The sequence below is a fragment of the Papaver somniferum genome, chromosome 6, assembly GCF_003573695.1.
Source record: "Papaver somniferum cultivar HN1 chromosome 6, ASM357369v1, whole genome shotgun sequence".
NCBI classification, from domain to species: Eukaryota; Viridiplantae; Streptophyta; class Magnoliopsida; order Ranunculales; family Papaveraceae; genus Papaver; species Papaver somniferum.
In genome coordinates this window covers 85,100,142-85,120,111 of record NC_039363.1, presented here as the reverse complement: position 1 = coordinate 85,120,111, position 19,970 = coordinate 85,100,142, and the positions used below count along the sequence as shown (strand labels likewise).

Below are 19,970 nucleotides of genomic sequence, written 5' to 3'. Positions count from 1 at the left end.
GTTAAATCATCATGTCTTATGCATCATGCAAGTTATGTACCTGCATAACTAGTTATGCACATAGTTGTTTTTACTGCATAACCAGTTATGCATACTAAGCTACGCAGTTCAGCATGTTTGCTTTTACTGCATAACAAGTTATGCAGTTCAGCATAGTTGCTTTTTCTGCATAACAAGTTATGCAAATAAGCTATGCAGTTCAGCATGTTTGATTTTACTGCATAAGCAGTTATGCATAATAAGCTACGCAGTTATGCATAGTTGCTTTTACTGCATAACCAGTTATGCATAATAAGCTACGCAGTTATGCATAGTTATTTTTACTGCATAACAAGTTATGCACATTATGTTTCCTGCGTAACATATGTTATTTAAAAGTAAAACAAATGACTTATTATAGATGCATACCAGACAATTCATTTTTCTCTTTCACATAATCTTCCTTTGCCTTCATTGTAAACTCAATCAGTGGTCTTTCACTATTCCCCATTTTCAAATTCAACATCAACAAGTAAAAATGATGTTAAAATCAAAGAAAAAGAAAGTGATAAATGGAGAAGAAATTAAAATAAAATGATGTTGTTAACCTGATTGTGCTTCTGTTTCGTTCATTTTTGTCGAAATGTTCTTTCTAGGGTTTGTAATTTCAACTTAACTAGTTTCTAGGTTGGTTTTATAGAGTATGAAATTGATTTTTTAGGGTTTAAATGGAGAAGAAATTAACTTCTCAAATCAGTTACAGAGTTTTGGTGGAGGAGAAAAAAAACTGCTGAAAGTTTTTAAATCGCTTAGGGTAATAACTTCTCAGGAGAAAAAAAAACCGCTTTAGTTCGAAACTGTCGAGGGTAATAGAGTAAAAACATATTTATATAAAACTTTGGGTGCGAGCATATCCAAAGTTAATTATGGGCCTGACGGTAAGAAAATAATTTTTTTTGGGCCTGCGCCTAAAATTCGCGAATGGAATTCAAGAGACTGGAATCAATAACTCTGGTTCCCAATGAACAGAGTTTTTCTACTCTTCCTTAATCAAGAAGAAGAGAAGGTTCTTACACATTATGTATCAAATGATTAATCTAACTCTAACGGTCAGATAGTGCACACTTGTCACTATCTGAGAGGACAACAGTTAACCAATCAAACCACTCGTTATTACAGCGCACAAGAATTTACTACAGACAGACAGGGTGCCCCAATTATCAGATAGACATTGACATTTTCGTCCACAGGATCAATAGTTGTCCGACTAGATGCTTGCCAACATGAGTGGTTCTAGTTTGAAGCACCTTCTCAGGTCTCATGACCACCTCTCTTGGCAGAGTATGAGATGGAACATATTTCTTACCAATGTGTTTCTTCAGCTGAGACACATAAAATACTAAGCCAATTTTCTGCAACAGGTAAGGGACCATAGAATTTAGCTGACAGCTTAAAATTCTTTCTCAAAGACATTGAAGCATGTCTGAATTATTGAAGCTTCGGATAGACCATGTCACCCATAGCAAAAACTCTGTCAGTTATTGATTTGTTAACAAAAAAACTCCATTATCTATTGAGCTTTGTGGAGAGATTCCTTTAGAAGGTCAAGCATTGCATCTCTTTCTTTTAAGTAAGTCTTTATAGCAGCTACTGAAGTTGTTGCGGCAGAAGAGAATGCCATATGAGGAGGTAAGTAACCATGTGGAGCATGAAAATAAAACATTTTGAAACTAGTATTGTACCACCACTCGTCTAAGGAGGGTCACTGACACCACTTAGTAGGTTTGTGACCTGTAATGTACCTTAAATAGGTCTCTAAACAAGAATTCACCCTTTATGATTGACCATCAGTTTGTGGATGGTAAGCAGTGGTGAGGTTTAAGCTTGTGCTCAATGACTTAAACAATTTTTACCAAAAGTTACTAGTGAAAACTCTATCCTTATCATAAACAATATAAGAGGGAAGCTCATGAAGTTTGAATGCCTGATTCAAGAAAAATTTGGCCACATAAGCAGCTGTGTAAGGATGTTGGAGGGCAATAAAGTGGTTGTATTTAGTGAGTCTATCCACCACCACCAGGATCACACTCTTTCGACCACTCAAGGGAAGGCCTTCAACAAAATCCATTGTGATGTGTTTCCAAGCATGCTCAGGCACAGGAAGTGGTTGAAATAAGCCAGCTCGAAAAGGGATTTCTTATGTGTTTCTCTGGCAGACATCTCCTTTGTTTTCGACTCCATTGCTAGCTCCAATATAGATTCTGGATTTGTATCTCATCACTTCCTCTTTATAAGAATATGGCGGCACAGAATGAGCAAAAATAAGGAATTGTGTAGTGAGTTGTTGAGCTTTCCCATCTTCCACGTAACTCTAAAGAAGATTATTCATCCAAATGGGTTCAGACACATATAAGGCAGTGCAATTGGCTGAGTCATGTGGTCTTCTAAATAATGCATCAGTAACTGCATTTTCTTGACCTCTCTTGTATCTAATTTCATAATAAAATTCCAAAAGTTTCATTAACCATTTTTGTTGTAACACAATAGTAATTCTCTGTTCCATAAAATATTTAAGACTTCGGTGATCAATCTGAATGATAAATTTTAAATTTTCCCCCTGTAAATAGTGTCTCCATTTATGAACAGCTTTAATAATGGCCAGAAATTCCTTTTCATAAGTGGATAATGCTCTTGAATCTTGCCTTTGGTCCTAGAGATGAGCTAAAAAAAATAAATTGTTTCCCTTATCGAGTTAAAATTGCTCCAATGCAGCTGTCACTGGCATTACTTTCCACGGTAAATGGCTTGGAGAAGTCTGTCAATGCAATAATTGGTGTAGAAGTCATAGCATATTTGAGTTGCTTAAATACAGTGGTAGCAGCAGAAGTCCATTGGAAGGAGTTCTTCTTCAAAAGATCAGTGAGAGGTTTTCTAATGGCACCATAATTTCTCATAAACTTTCTTTAATAACCTGTTAATCCCAAAAAACCTCTTAATTCTCTTATAGAAGTAGGAATTTGCCAGCTCTGCATGTCAGCAATCTTATTTGGATCAACACAAACTCCATCAATGGAATTATGATATGGTCTAAGTACTCCAATTGTGACTGACCAAAACAACACTTGGACATTTTTACAAAAATTTTGTGTTGTCTTAATAAAGAAAAAGTGATCCTCAAGTGCTCTATATGTCTTGACATGGAAGTACTATAGATGAGAATATCATCAAAGAAAACAAATACAAATTTCTTCAAAAAGTGAGGAAAAACCTCATTCATTAGAGCTTGAAAAGTTGTTGGTGCATTAGTAAGACCAAATGGCATGACTTTGAATTCATAATAATGCCCTTGATGAGTTCTGAAGGCTGTTTTGTGTATATCAGGATGGCAAACTCTAATCTGACGATAGACATCTCTTAAATCACTTTTAGAAACTACTTTGAACCCTTTTAGCTCATTCAGCAACTCATCCAATATAGGAATAGGGAATTTGGTTTTAATGGAATATAATGATCTAAATTTTTGTGAGGGGGTAAGGAAGTTGGCTCAGTAAAAATATCTTGATATTCATCAATAAGTGGTAGTAATGGTGGAGGCACTGTAGGAGATGGAGTGTAGGTAGTCACAAAAAATAGCTGAACAATAAGTCCATGTGTAGTTTTTGTGGAAAAAAAATTTGACCGCTGCACTACTCATCATGAACATTGAAGGATTAGTCGCAATACCAGTTAATGTGATCTGGTGGCCATTATGAATGAAAGAAATATTGAGTTTGGAGAGGTTAAAAACAACATCACCTAACTTTCGTAACCAGCTAGCTCCCAAAACCATATCACACCCACCAAGTGGTAAGAGCATGAGATCTCACCATTTGCTTGTGTGTTGTATGCTCCACCTTGCAGTTGAGTTTAGCAGCTAGATTACAATCAATGAAGCTTGTAGTGCTTCCAGTATCAATAATAATAATAATAATCTGCCTCTTAAAAATACCAGGAATTCGTATAGTATCACCAGTGAGAGCATGTAGAGAAACCTCCATGTCAGACTCAACTGGTGATTCTATTGCTTCCTCAAAATTCTCCTCTTTTATATCATTTTCTTGAGAGTCAGAGGTGTCGGCTTGTACCATGAATAATTGTGGTCTTCATTTGCATATGTGTCCAAATTTATAAACCTCACCACAGTTATAACACAACCTTTTGTCTCTTCTCATGCACATTTGTTCTGTTGTTTATCTTCTAAGTATAGGAGTATGAGAAGATTATTTAGGGGCAGTGGGTGTTGACTTAGAGAATTTTTTAGAATTTATGATTGGTTTTGGGTGTGTGTGTATGGTCTGGAGGAGGTGAAAGATGTGGAGGGTTATTTGGTGGATTTAAAGAGTGATTGATATTTTTGCTCCTCCATTCTGGCTAATGAAAAATCTTGACTAAGTGTTTGAAGATTGAACATATAGATTGAATTTCTAATTTCCTCCTTAAGACCACTTATAAAACTTAAGATGATCAAGAGATGGATTATGAGCTAACATTAAAGCCTTAAGTGGTTCAAATTGCTTATAGAATTCCTCCACATAATTCATTTTCATCAACTTATTGAATGACCCAACAAAATTTTCATCGACCGGATTTTCAAATCTAGCACAGATTCCATGAGCAAAATCATACCAGAGAATTTGATGTTTACCCACTTGAAAATTTAAATACTATTTACCAACCTTGCCTTCAAGATGGATGGCTGCAATATCCACTTTGTGGTGTTTCTTCAATGTTGTGCACGAAAAAAATGAGGGTCGCATTTCTGGATTCAACCTCGAGGGTTTTCTCCATCAAATCTGGGAAAATCAAGTTTTGGTGCTCGATTGAAGTGTTGAGCTGACGAATTAGGATGAAATGAACCACATACTAGATAATTATCTTGAAAAGAACCACCACTATGGTTATTTGGGTCTTGAACAACATATCTCGATGATAGAGGAGTAGATCTGAGCAACGTTGCTAGATGTATAGTAAGATTTTTTAACGATTCCGCCGTCTCTTTGCAAGTCGCAGTAATTGCTTTTGATTTTGCTGCTAAAGTTGAAAGTTGTAAAACGCTCATCGATATTTTGCCGATCTTGTTGAATGATATCAAACGCTTCTTTCACTGTTTTTGGATCAGAACAGCTCTGATACCAAATGTATTGTATTCAGTACAATTTGGAATTCAAGAGATCGGAATCAATAAGTTTGGTTATAACGAACACAACCTTTCTACTTAACTAAACAATATCTTCCTTAATTAAGAAGAGAAGGTTCCTATACATTAAGTATCAAATGATTAACCTAACTCCAACGTTTTTTCAGATAGTGCACACCTGTCTCTATCTGAGCGGACAACAATTAACCAATCAGACCAAACCAATCAGACCACTCGTTATTACAACACACAAGAATTTACTACAGGATTAACCTAACTCTAACGGTCAGATAGTGCACACCTGTCACTATATGAGCTGACAACAATTAACCAATCAGACCACTCGTTATTACAACAGGGTGCCCCAAATATCAGATAAGACTACGACACCTAGCAGTGTCTTCAGGACTGTCTCGAGCCTTTCAACTTTAAGACATGGTTAATTGTTTTCAACGTTTACTACCAGGCGAACTCAATTTTTGCTCAATTAATTTCATTCACAGGAATGGGGGAATGATGTGGCTAATGCTTCAGCTAAGCAAGTTGTCTTTGTCATGCAATGACTGGTTTCACAGGAACGGTGGAACCAGAGCCTGAATGACAAGCTTCACAAATCCGCTATGATAATGTGAAAGGATCTGACGCATCACAGACAGGACAGGAGTACATAGCAGTATGCATTCCACATATGAAGTTATGTTAAAAAATCCTGAGAGAACTTTTGCACACAGGTAATTCAAGCGTAGAAACACGAGAGATACAACAACTTTGAAACCATGAAAAATAAATCTTTAAAGCACAAAGGAATTTACAAGCGATGGAGAATCCGGGGATATTACAAATACTTCACAATTTTGTATAATTGCATATAGAGTAGTCCAAGTTCCAGCTAGCAAAGATAAACCAACTAATATTGAATATAGAGAGTTGAGAAAAGTAAAGAAGCACAAGAAGAAACGTAAACTTGAGTGTAATACCCGATACACAGGACTTTCAATTGCAACAACCCCCACCTTGAGAAGCAGCCCCGCTGTTTCCTCCAGACGTCCCTGGAACTCCTCCATATCCCACTTTTATTCCATAGGACTGCACGAAAAGTTGAAAGCTGAATGTTAGAGAAAATACAGCGTTACAATCGCTCCTTTTATTTTTATGGGATAGGATCTAGTCATATTCACAAGTTGCAGAATTGTAATTCCAAACATGCACAGATCCCCTGTGTTCATATGGACGGGACTTCTGACACCCACTGTTGGTTGCTCAGGGCCTAAAGTAATAACATCCTGACCCTAAGCAGTTGCCCAGATGCCCACACATACTCCCTTCGGAATTAATTTCTAAGAAGAACTAAGGAACTAAAATAATCACTTTAGGTAAGTCAAAACTAACCTCATTTGATACATCAAAGACACCATCCTGAATCTTCTTGTATATTGTGGCAGCTGTGCTTATGAACGCCTATCAAAACATTTTCATTTTCATATAAGGAAAAGAATGGGTAATTACAAAAGAACTAGGAAACGAAGTTGAAAAAGGTAGGAAAGCTCTTTTGCATAGTAGTAGGCTCCTCACCTCCTCAACATTTTGAGCAGTCTTTGCTGAGGCCTCCATAAATATCAATCCATTCTCCTTGGCAAATTGTTCACCTTCCTCAGTGCTAACTGCTCTTCTATGAGCAAGATCACACTTATTGCCAATAAGCATAATTGTCATGTTTGCATTCGCATGCTGCCTTGCATCTTCCAGCCAGCTAGCCAGGTGATTGAAAGTCTCCCTCCTGAAAAAGTAGAGATATGACTAAGACAGGCCACTCTTATAACCATATCAAATTATCTAAAACAACTGAACTATAATGCCGCAAAATTACATCAGTTACTTTCTCACAACTTTGATATTAGAAAGATGCCTCTTAATTTTCTGATCAATCTGTAAAATTCGAAATTAAATTTGAGTTATCAGTCGATGTCAAGAATTGTACCTTGTGATATCATAAACTAGCAAAGCACCAGCAGCACCTCTGTAATAGGATCTTGTAATTGAGCGGAAAGATTCTTGTCCAGCCTGATAACATGGTGCGGCCATCAAACTCAATGCACGAAAAGAAAAAGAAAAAAGAACAGAACCCACAACTAGAAGGAGAAGTGCACAAACCGTATCCCATATTTGGAGCTTTATTGGCTTGTTGTCAATTGTGATCATTCTCGCCCCAAACTCGACACCTATGGTTAAGTCATGCACGGGCTGGAACCTCTTGTCGGTAAACTGCAGAAGAAGGCATGACTTTCCAACTCCTGTGGAACAAAAATAAAATGAACCTAATCAGCATCTTTCTTTTGTCCACGGCAAGGAGCAACTGTTCTAACCTCGTATTGTTGGATCAAGAGAATCATAACACATAAATTCATCACAATCCACAGGAAATTTGAAAACACCAAAATTCTGAATGTTATTACACTAACTCATGCTGGCAGCATAGGGGTTATACCAGGGGCGGATTCAACTCTGGCTCCCCCGCCGGGTTACACCTGATACTAATACATTTCTGAAGCCGAAATCTCTCTAGTAGGGCTCAAAGGTTAAAATGACCAAACTAATTTAAGGATCAAAGAGAAATTCATCACAACTCACAACCTAGGGATCCTGGAAATCTGAATCAGGAAAACCAGAAACAACCAATACAGCAACAAAAAAGAAAAACGCGTATATCATAATTAGATTCCAATAAGATCACCGGAGAAGCATATATCACATTAGCAGAAACATCTACAGAAAAATGCAATTCAAACAAATTACACAATATTTGGTTTCGCAAATTGATCATCAAAAGACAAAAACATGGCTTACGTTATAAATCTTACAGAAGTTAAAAACCTAGGTCATATTCATGAGAAAAGAAATCTGAGAAACTGGGTCCCATTCCATGAACGAATCAGGAAAAACCCCAATTACAAGCAATTCAAACAAAAACATAAATAGAAGACGAAGCAGAAAATCAAGATAAAATTACCAGTATCTCCGATGATAATATACTTGAAGAGGTAAGCATAAGACATCTCTTTAGTTTTAGGAATTCCAAAAGTGAACACAAATAAACCTGGAGAAAAAGAGAAGGAAGGAAGAAGGTTTGTTTGATGAAGCAACGCAATAGAAGAACTTTGATGGATCTAAAGGTTATTGAAAAACAATGACATCTGGAATGTTAGCTGGCAGGACAGGTGGTAATTGAAGTTTGACCTCGATGTTCCGATAAACAACAAAACTGGATTTCTTAGGACACCTACGGGGTCCTGTACCGACATAATATTGAAGGCCCATTCGGCTCCGCAGAGGCAATTATGTGAATGGGCTTATTGAAGGGATAATAACCAACTTGTCAAATAGTTTGGTACTATCCACTTTTTTCCTTTTTTTTCTTCTTGTTTTCTTTTGTTTCTTGATAGAAAATTTAGGCATGCCTAAGAGAAGTACAAATTAGAATTAGTGGCATAGTGGTGGCCAGTACTATGATTAAGATTTTTACATGCCACTGTGTTTTGGGATAAAAAATTGATTCTGTTGGAAATGGTAAATTTGGGTGTGCCGCCGAGAAATGAATCTAAACCCTAAACAAATGTATTGCACAGGAATACTTTATATTCAAGAGATCAATCTGTACAATCCTGGCGTAAACCAAGAAATGACCGTTACAATCTTACTTCGGTCACAAAATGAAGGAGAAGGGTTGATCTTAGGGAGGGAAGCGAAGAAGGTGTTGAGATCAGAATGGTTAACTCTGAAGGTGTGGTTGTTTTATGACTTGTATCAGAATGTGGAACATGCTTGCGGAATGTAATCTATAAGTTCTTGGTGTTCTCTGGATACTTGTGTTAATAACCCTTGTTGGTTGAAATAGGTTGAAAACCTATTTATACAGGTCATAGTTGAACGCAATGGGCGTATTGCACGCCGCACGATGTAGTTGAGTGGAAGTATTTGAGTGATGGAGAAGTGGGGATCGTGTAAAATGTTAAAAACCACGTCCCTACTATGATGGGAAGAACGGTCAGTTACACCCACCACTTCTCTGCTGCTACCAATTGTTTGCCTTTCCTGACACTTTCTCATAATGGGCGTGTTGCACGCCGCACGATGTAAAACTCCATACCAATACCCTGATGAATATCCCCCAGTTTGTGACATGTTTGATGTCTCGAGTATTTTATAGAAAAATATGCAGCACGCTGCTGAGTGGGTCTTGCCTGCAAGTCCTAATTATATTGACCAATCACGCGCAAGCTAGGCGGTGGGAAATTATATGTGGCAAGTCAAGTTGTGAGACTTGCCGCAAGACATAACACATAATGCTCTTAAGTTGAATAAATAAGTTATTCATGAAATCGATATTTATTGAATATCGTTTGTAATCGATGCATGTAAAGCATCGCTTTTAAGCAAGCAGCCTAAAATAATAGATGCTCATGAAGCATCGTCGTACAGACCGTCTTGGTTAGTCATGGAATCTAATGTCTTAAAAAGAGCACAACCATCCATCTTCAAGCTGCTTCCAGGAATCACTTGGGCAAGTGATAGGTGTCTAAAACACCTTAATATTTATCTATTATTTATGCTTTCTTTGCTAAGTTTTCTTGTAAATTGTGTATCTTATGTTTGTTTTTGAGTGTTTAGGTACTTTGGAGTCATTTGAAACAAAAGAAGAAGAAACAACGCAAAAGTCTCATCTCATGTACAACTGCTATTGGAAGCGGATTATTTCTCATTATTTGCTTTTATTTCTTTATTTCTATCGGAAAATCATGTCGGCCTTAGTGATGCAAATTCTGTCTGAAAAGCATGACAGCTTTAGTGATGAAGAGACATTAAAGAGAAGAAGTGGATATGAGAAATAAGAGTCGGATGTTGTTGGTGGAAGAATCAAGGAAGAGCAAAGGCGCCACTACTCACATACAAGTGCTATTGGAAGCACAATGGAGGAAAAGGAGCTGTCGTTCTCTGGTGGCTCGTATCAATTTTTAGGGTGCCTAGAGTCATCTAGGTATCCCTTATCTACTCTCCTTGGGTGGTTATATCCACTTCCATTCCAACACAAAACCTAAAAATCAGAGAAAAATGTTTCTCTTATCATAAGCTTTTATTTCTGCTCTCTTTGTCTGAACAATGACGGCTCAATTAGCTTTCATAAGGGAATCGATGGAAGAAGTGATGGGGATTTGCTGGAATTAATCAACACGGAGTTATGGAGATGGAATTGAGATAGAGATGGAGTCAGTAATGGAAATAATATTGAGAAACTCACAAAAGAGGAAGAAAACAGTGAAGGGAGCAGATTTGATGCCGTGATTTGGTGATTGAATGAAGTGGTTGATTGGGATTTTCAAGTTCTGGCAGGGTCATGGAGAATGGGTTTGCCCTGAATTCTTGTTTGGTTGGAAGATTGAGAAGAATTTGTGGAGTTAGGGTTTGAACTCATGAGAAGATGCAGGGGAATGTTCATGGTGGTTGTGTAGAGCTACAACTATTGATTATGGCGGTTTGATAACAGAGAATGGTGGAATCTGGTGGTTGTTGCTGCAGTTAAGAAGATTATGATGATGAATTAAGAATGGGTTTGGTTCATATTCAATGAAGATTGGTTATGAAGACGATGAGCTGATACTGTATTAGCTTGAGGAACTGAGCAGCATGTGTTGCTGATAGTTAGTTAGCCATGGCTGGAGCTGAAATGCTCGGGATTGAATGGATGCAGTTTGTTTGATTATAGATGGATGGAGTAAGGAGGAGTTATGTGTGTTGTTGCAGCTGAGATTACATGGATGAGCAAATATCAAGTGTTGTGATTCTGATGGTTGAACTGGTGGGTCTGTGAGAAGTAGGAATTACAGGCAAGGGTCTGAATTGCAGGTGGAGTTGTGAGGCATAGTTGAAGTGTGTTAATGCACTGGAATGGAAGTAATGATCAAGATGGTTTAAAACAAATTGGTTATGCTGTTGTCAGGTATAGGATGGAGAAGCTGAGACTGGTACTGTGGAGTTGCAGGTGAAGTAAAGTTGAGTTGAATTATGAAATGGCAGGCACAGTCTGGGTGGAATAACTGCGAGTATCAAGGTGTTGAACTGAGTTGGCGGTGAAGCTGAGTATTGGTTTGAATTTCAGAGAAGATGGACCTGATGAATGAAGTAGAATGTTATATGTTGTATGAACTGGTGATGCCACAACTGAGTCGAAGCAGCGACTGAAATTGATGATGCAGGTGGCTTAATTTGTTGTTGCCATGGTCATAATGGTTAAGTTGGTTTAGATGAATGCTTAGGATCAGTTGGAGTTGTTGTTATTGCTGGTGCTTGGACGCTGAGAATGTATGAACTGCAACTGAACTGAAGCAATGATGATAATATTGATGTTTTTCGAAGGAACTGGTATTGGTAGAATGGTTTACATGGAATTACTTTGCAGGCAAAAGTGCAGCTGCAGTTGCAGAGGTGGATTTGTGGCTCGAATGTTTTGAGGAGGTGAACTAGCTGAGTACGTGTAGTAGCAGAATGGTTGTGGCAGAGTAAATGAATGAATGCAGCTACAGATGGTGCAGGTGATGATAAGACTACAAGAATAAGCTACAGGAAGTGAAATTGCAGGTTCTTGAGAAATGCAGCTGATTTGAAGGCAGGTGATGCTGTTTTGAGGTTGTGCTGCGATGCAGTACTGCAGGTAAGGAAGGAACTGAAACGGTTAAAGTGTTGCAATGTGTAAGTTATTAGCAGATGGTGTTGCAGCCGTGCAGGGGCTAGGTCTGATGATGCCATGGGATCTGAAGCTGTTTGTTGGTACTGAGAGGCACTGACATACATGGAACGATTGAATGTCGATGATGAATTGGAGCCGAAGTTGTAACTGGTGCTGGCAATAATAGTGCAAGTGAGCTGCAGAACTATGAGCTGAATATGAGGAGTGAAGCGCCACCATGGCTGCAACCGAGGGTGAAGTGCAATCAGTGCGCAAAACAAGTTCAACATGTGCAAGACTGCAACTGTCCAAGGACTAACTAATTCAGATCAAGAGCATTCAGCTGCCTACTCAGACCTGACTCACCCAGTTAGCCTCTGATTGGACCTTAGCAGATTTTCACATGGGTTTTTCTCACACATGGGCTTGGTGGACTTTTATTTATTGGACCTTTAAAGACTTGACCTAAGAAGAGACATAAAAGAGAGGATTTCTACAACTTGGGATATCACGTATTATTACTTGGAGCTTTTGGAGATATCCGCAACTAGGGTTTGCTTTCATATTTTTATTTTCATCTTCTTTATTATTATTATTGATGATGAACTCCATTATTATGAGTAACTAAAACTATTTTTGATTAAGGGTGATTTCAAAGCCCAAAATATGAACTCATGAATGATATGCAATAGCTCGTTTTCTCGCAAGTTTAGGTATTGTTTGATTTCTACCACGCTAATAATGCTTATGGATTGTTCCTTAATTGTTTAAGTTCGAAATTAAATAGTTATATCAGAATCCTATTGCTAGTTTGTATTTTCTTCGAACCTTAATTGTCTAGAGAATTAAACACAAGTAGCGATATGTGGGTATTGATGATGGGACTTTGTTAAGTACCCATATGTAAAAATTGACACTATTAGGTGATTTAAGCTTTTGAATTCATCACTAGGAGCAACCTTATCTCACAAAACTTAGATCATTTGTTTAAGTCACGCATAGAGAGCGTACTTCTAGGAAACTTGGCAAGTAGAATCAGGTAGTCGAGCGCTTCCGTATCCGGTGAGCTTAGGGGATAATAATGGGATAGTTAAGCATACTAATTATCCTAGGGTTGTTAGTAAAAAGATAATGCGAAGAACGTAGTTATATGTCGGTTTGGTTTATGTTTCGTGGTCGAGGATGTATCCTTAATCAATTCCATCTCATATTTGAATACAACTTTACAATTTTCAGAATTTCTATAACAAAACAATCTTGTTAAGAGTATTTGCATAACAACTTTTGCTTAACACACCTCCCTTGGGACGAATCTGCTTTCATTATATTACTTGCTAGTGTAAAGAGAAGTAGAAAATATTATTTGCGAGTTGACAGCTCGTTAAAATTTGCGCCGCAGCCGGGGATTGTACTAGGCCATGTTGTATCCTCTAAGGGGTTAGAAGTGGACAAGGCTAAGATAGATTTGATTCGGAACTTACAATAACCCACAACTGTAAGGGAGGTTCGCTCTTTTCTTGATCATGCAGGTTTTTATAGGAGATTCATCAAGGATTTCTCCAAGATTACAATGCCCCTGTGTAGACTTTTGCAGAAAGATGTGGCCTTTGATTGTGACAAGGAATGCAAGGAGGCTTTTGACACCTTGAAGGAGATGTTGACTACCGCACTAATTACCAAACCACCGGATTGGAGTAAGCCATTTGAGTTGATGTGCGATGCAAGTGATTATACTGTTGGAGCCGTGTTGGGACAACGAGATAGTAAAGTTCCATATGCCATTATTATGCTTCTAAAACTCTCAACGGAGCACAAATCAACTACTGCACTACTTAAAAGGAGATCTTGGTCATAGTATTTGCACTAGAGAAGTTTAGATCTTACTTGGTGGGTACAAAGGTGGTTGTCTTCTCCGACCATGCTGCACTACGATACTTTCTCACAAAGAAGGATGTTAAGCCAAGGCTCATAAGGTGGATACTCCTTCTTCAAGAGTTCAACTTGCAAATCAAGGACAAGAAGGGTAGTGAGAATACCTTAGAGGATCATTTAAGCAGATTGGTTGTGTCCGAAGAAGCAATTCCTTTGCATGATAGCTTCCCGGATGAGCAACTCTTTGCGGTTGTTGGCACAACTCCATGGTACGCTGATATTGTTAACTTCTCGGTGACGGGACAAGTCCCTAGTTCCATGTCTACATGTCAGAAACACAATCTCAAGAAGATTGCCAAGAAATATATATGGGATGAACCTTATTTGTGGAAGCATTGCTCCGATCAAATGATCCGCAGGTGCGTACTCGAATCCGAGTTCCAATCAATTCTGAATTTTTGTCACTCATATGCTTGTGGTGGCCATTTCAGAGCCAAGAGGACAGCGCTCAAGGTTCTCGAAAGTGGTTTTTATTGGCCTACATTGTTAAAGGATGCATATTCATTTTGCAAGGCTTGTGATAGGTGTAAAAGGACAGGCAATCTAGGTGCTATAAACCAAATGCCGCAAACACCAATTCTCGTTGTTGAGATTTTTGATGTTTGGGGTATCGATTTTATGGTGCCTTTTGTGAATTCCAATGGGAAATTTTATATACTTCTTGTTGTAGATTATGTTTCTAAGTGGGTGGAAGCTAAAGCCACCCCTACTAATGATTCTCAAGTTGTTTGTGAGTTTGTGAAGGAACATATCTTTTCTAGATTTGGTACACCTCGAGTGGTGATTAGTGATGGATGTTCGCACTTCAAGAGATCCTTTCACGCTCTTCTTAAGAAGTATAACATTTCTCATAAAATTGGCACACCGTATCATCCACAAACAAGCGGTCAAGCTGAAATTTCCAACCGGGAGATTAAGTCCATCCTAGAGAAGACGGTGAATGTTACAAGGAAGGATTGGAGTTATAGACTCAACGACGCTTTATGGGCGTATAGGACAGCTTACAAGACACCCATCGGTATGTCTCCTTTTAGGCTTGTCTATGGTAAACCTTTCCATCTTCCGGTCGAACTTGAACACAAAGCTTACTGGGCTATCAAGGTATGTAATATGGAATTAGATGCAGCTGGTGAACATATGAAACTTCAACTCAATGAGTTAGAAGAGATACATAATGATGCATATGAAAGTTCACGCATTTACAAATAAAATATCAAGGCTTTCCATGATAAAATGATTTCCCGAAAAAAGTTTTGAAGTAGGGCAGAAAGTTATTTTATTCCATTCTCGTCTTAAATTGTTTCACGGTAAACTTAGGTCCAGATGGGTTGGACCATTCGTTGTTACTAATGTGTTCTCTCATGGTGCAGTTGAAATTGTTAGTCCCAAAACAGGTCTGGTTTCCAAGGTCAACGGCTATCGTTTGAAACTATACTATGAGCAGTTTGTGACGGAGAATCAGGATATAATCACATTGAGTGATCCACTCCCTCTGGAGGAGTAATTGGAGCTGAAAGTCGGGCTGACAACTTTAACCAAAGCGCTAAGTGGGAGGCAATCCACCGGTTTTGTATCTTTATCTTTATCTTTTTGTTTTTAAGCAAGTTTATCTTTGTTTTTGCATATCATTTGCGGAATTTCCCACCTTGAGCTTTACTTTGAATGACAAAATTTTACATTGAGGACAATGTAAAGTTTAAGTGTGGGGGAGCATTTATATGTTTGTAGAGTTTCATGCCTTTAGTAAAAAAAAATTGCTTTATACACTCTGAAACCTAGAAACATGTGCCTTTAGGATGACACTATCAATCTAAATGGATGGAACCATCATGGCTACAGGAGTTGAGGAACCCATTAACTAAATGGATAGAATTATTCAAGTGATTAGAAATAATATTATAGTTGTTACCATATCTCGGAATGTCACCATATCACCTTCTGTTTTTATTTTTGCCAACGTTTTGTTTATCTAAGTGATTTGGTGGGTCACTAACATCGAATTATTATTACTGCGAGGATAAAATAGAGTGATTGAGTTACTAAAAAAAAAAGAAAAAAAAGACCTGACCAATTAGACCAACCGGAATAAAAAATGACACTTTGATAACAATATGTGTGTGTTCTCCCTGTTTCAGTCGCCTAAGGAAGCGTGGAATGCAGGATCCACGGGAATTACCATGTAATCTGCTGACAAGAAACATGTGCTTGGATCCAAAATATCTAATCATGTTGTCAATTGAAAAAAATGAAAATGAAAAAGAAAAGAAAAAAATTGTTATTATTGTTCAATAAAATCGACTCCTGGTTCCCTTGTATATGCCAGTTGAGTTGATATAGAATTAAGATTGTCGACCGGTGGTTCCCTTGTATATGCCAGCTATGTTGACACTATAATTCAGATCAGTATCTCAATCCAATAGGATTCATAGGTTCATCTTGGCAGTGACCTTCAGACAGATATGGGAAACATCGTTCATTTAGACAACATTCGCAAACATCTATTTCTATATCCATCTTCTTAATTTATTCATATGTGTTTGTGGTTAGTCAGATTCCGAGTATTGTGGTTTGTTCAACTTTCTCGGTAGAGCTTAGTTTACTTATATATGAATTGAATTTGCATCAGGGTACTTCCTCTTGTAGCCATTTTGGATTCGTTCATAAATTTGTCACAGGTAGCTGGAGTAGAAATATAGGTTTTGTAGGTAGACCTCTTGTAAACCTTCACGAGACTATAACTTGTCCACTAGGGACACATAGGGGTTCAAAGGCCTGTTATTCATGCTAAGAGTAACTGTATCCTCGGCGACATGGAGTTGTATGTATATTTTAAAATTATTTTGTTTGATTTGCTCGAGGACTAGCAAAGTCTAAGTGTGGGGGAATTTGATAGGTGTCTAAAACACCTTAATATTTATCTATTGTTAATGCTTTCTTTGCTAAGTTTTCTTGTAAATTGTGTATCTTATGTTTGTTTTTGAGTGTTTAAGTACTTTGGAGTCATTTGGAACAAAAGAAGAAGAAACAGCGCAAAAGTCTCATCTCATGTGCAACTGCTATTGGAGGCGGATTATTTCTCATTATTTGCTTTTATTTCTTTATTTCTATCTGAAAAGCATGTCGGCTTTAGTGATGCAAATTCTGTCTGAAAAGCATGACATCTTTAGTGATGAAGAGACATTGAAGAGAATAAGTGGATATGAGAAATAAGAGTCGGGTGCTGTTGGTGGAAGAATCAAGGAAGAGCAAAGGCGTCACTACTCACATACAAGTGCTATTGGAAGCACAATGGAGGAAAAGGAGTTGTGTTCTCTGGTAGCTCGTATCAATTCTTAGGGTTCCTAGAGTCATCTGGGTATCCCTTATCTACTCTACCTGGGTGGTTATATACACTGCCATTCCAACACAAAACCTAAAAATCAAAGAAATATATTTCTCTTATCATAAGCTTTTATTTCTGCTCTCTTTGTCTGAACAATAGCGGCTCCATTAGCTTTCATAAGGGAATCGATGGAAGAAGTGATGGATTTGCTGGAATTAATCAACACAGAGTTACGGAGATGGAATTGAGATAGAGATGGAGTCAGTTATGGAAATGATATAGAGAAACTCATAAAAGAGAAATAAAACAGTGAAGGGAGCAGATCTGATGTCGTGATTTGGTGATTGAATGAAGTGGTTGAATGGGATTTTCAAGTTCTAGCAGGGTCATGGAGAATGGGTTTGCCCTGAATTCTTGTTTGGTTGGAAGATTGAAAAGAATTTGTGGAGTTAGGGTTTGAACCCAGGAGAAGATGCAGGGGAATATTCATGGTGGTTGTGTAGAGCTACAACTACAGCTATTGATTATGGTGGTTTGATAACAGAGAATGGTGGAATCTGGTGGTTGTTGTTGCATTTAAGAAGATTATGATGATGAATTAAGAATGGGTTTGGTTCAGATTCAATGAAGATTGGTTATGAAGACGATGAGCTGATACTGTATTAGATAGAGAAACTGAGCAGCAGGTGTTGCTGATAGTTAGTTAGCCATGGCTGGAGCTGAAATGCTCAGGATTGAATGGATGCAGTTTGTTTTCTTATAGATGGCTGGATCAAGGAGGAGTTATATGTGTTGTTGCAACTGAGATTACAGGTATGAGCAAATATCAAGTGTTGTGGTTCCGATGGTTGAACTGGTGGGTCTGTGAGAAGCAGGAATTACAGGAAAGGGTCTGAATTGCAGGTGGAGTTGTGAGGCATAGTTGAAGTGTGTTAATGCAATGGAATGGAAGTGATGATCAAGATGGTTTAAAACAAGTTTTTTATGTTGTTGTCAGGTATAGGATAGAGCAGCTGAGACTGGCACTGTGGAGTTGCAGGTGAAGTACAGTTGAGTTGAATTATGAAGTGCAAGGTACAGTTTGGGTGGAATAGCTGCGAGTATCAAGGTGTTGAACTGAGTTGGTGGTGAAGCTGAGTATTGGTTTGAATTGCAGAGAAGATGGACCTGATGAATGAAGTAGAATGTTATATGATGTATGAACTGGTGATGCCGTAACTGAGTCGAAGCAGCGACTGAAATTGATAGTGCAAGTGGCTTAATTTGTTGCTGCCATGGTCATAATGGTTAAGTTGGTTTAGATGAATGCTTAGGATCAGTTGGAGCTGTTGTTGTTGCTGGTGCTCGGACGCTGAGAATGTATGAACTGCAACTGAACTGAAGCAATGATGATAATATTGATGTTTTGCGAAGTAAATGGTATTGGTAGAATGGTTTATAGGGAGTTACTTTGCAGGAAAAAGTGCAGCTGCAGTTGCAGAGGTGGATTTGTGTCTCGAATATTTTGAGGAGGTGAACTAGCTGAGTACGGGTAGTATCAGAATGGTTGTGGCAGAGTGAATAAATGAATGAAGCTACAGATGGTGCAGGTGATGATAAGACTGCAAGAAGAAGCTACAGGAAGTGAAATTGCAGGTGCTTGAGAAATGCAGCTGATTTGAAGGCAGGTGTTGCTGTTTTGAGGTTGTGCTGCGATGCAGTACTGCATGCAAGGAAGGAACTGAAGCTGTTAAAGTGTTGCAATGTATAAGTTATTAGCAGATGGTGTTGCAGCTGTGCAAGGGCTAGGTCTGATGATTCCATGGGTCTGATGATACTGAGAGGCACTGATATGCATGGAACAATTAAATTGCGATGATGAATTGGAGCCGAAGTTGTAACTGGTGTTGGCAATAATAGTGCAAGTGAGTTGCAGAACTATGAGCTGAATATGAGGAGTGAAGCGCCACCATGTATGCAACTGAGCGTGAAGTGAAATCAGTGCGCAAAACAAGTTCAGCCTATGCAAGACTGCAACTGTCCTAGGCCTAACTAATTCATATCAAGACCAGTCAGCTGCCTACTCAGACCTGACTCACCCAGTTAGCCTCTGAATGGACCTTAGTAGATTTTCACATGGGTTTTTCTCACACATGGGCTTGGTGGACTTTTATCTATTGGACCTTTGAAGACTTGACCTAAGAAGAGACATAAAAGGGAGGATTTCTACAACTTGGGATATCACGTATTATTACTTGGAGCTTTTGGAGATAGCCGCAACTAGGGTTTGCTTTCATATTTATTTTTCATCTTCTTTATTTCAATTATTATTGATGATGAACTCCATTATTATGAGTAACTAAAACTATTTTTGATTAAGGGTGATTTCAAAGCTCGAAATATGAACTCATGATTGATATGCAATAGCTCGTTTTCTCGCAAGTTTAGTTATTGTTTGATTTCTACCACGTTAATAATGCTTATGGATTGTTCCTTGATTGTTTAAGTTCGAAATTAAGTAGTTATATCACAATCTTATTGCTAGTTTAGATTTTCTTCGAACCTTAATTGTCTAGAGAATTAAACACAAGTATCAATATATGGGTATTGATGATGGGACTTTGTTAAGTACCCATATGTAGAAATTGACACTATTAGGTGATTTAAGCTTTTGAATTCATCACTAGGAGCAACCTTATCTCACAAAACTTAGAGCATTTGTTTAAGTCACACATAGCGAGCGTACTTCTAGGAAACTTGGCAAGTAGAATCCGGTAGTCGAGTGCTTCCGTATCCGGTGAGCTTAGGGGATAATAATGGGATAGTTAAGCATACTAATTATCCTAGAGTTGTTAGTAACGAGA

The 19,970-nt window shown here is 38.1% G+C and overlaps 1 protein-coding gene across 1 annotated transcript; it reads right to left on the bottom strand.

Annotated features, from left to right (window-relative positions):
• Window positions 1–5,913: 5,913 nt before the first annotated feature.
• LOC113288240 (ras-related protein RABB1c) lies at window positions 5,914–8,320 on the bottom strand. The gene is made up of 6 exons (XM_026537208.1): window positions 8,163–8,320; window positions 7,307–7,446; window positions 7,134–7,216; window positions 6,728–6,932; window positions 6,545–6,613; window positions 5,914–6,241 (listed from the first exon to the last, which is right to left on the bottom strand). The coding sequence occupies exons 1-6, from the start codon at window positions 8,206–8,208 to the stop codon at window positions 6,149–6,151; spliced, it is 636 nt and encodes a 211-aa protein (XP_026392993.1). The 5' UTR covers window positions 8,209–8,320; the 3' UTR covers window positions 5,914–6,148.
• Between the last annotated feature and the right edge of the window lie 11,650 nt (window positions 8,321–19,970).

Bases quoted from the DNA above. Each gene is read 5' to 3' on its own strand.
- LOC113288240 (XM_026537208.1), bottom strand. From the start codon at position 8,208: ATGTCTTATGCTTACCTCTTCAAGTATATTATCATCGGAGATACTG. The intron at 6,614-6,727 runs GTGAGGAGCCTA...ATGTTTTGATAG, and splicing joins CTGCTCAAAATGTTGAGGAG to GCGTTCATAAGCACAGCTGC. The intron at 6,242-6,544 runs GTTAGTTTTGAC...CTTTTCGTGCAG, and splicing joins TCTTTGATGTATCAAATGAG to TCCTATGGAATAAAAGTGGG.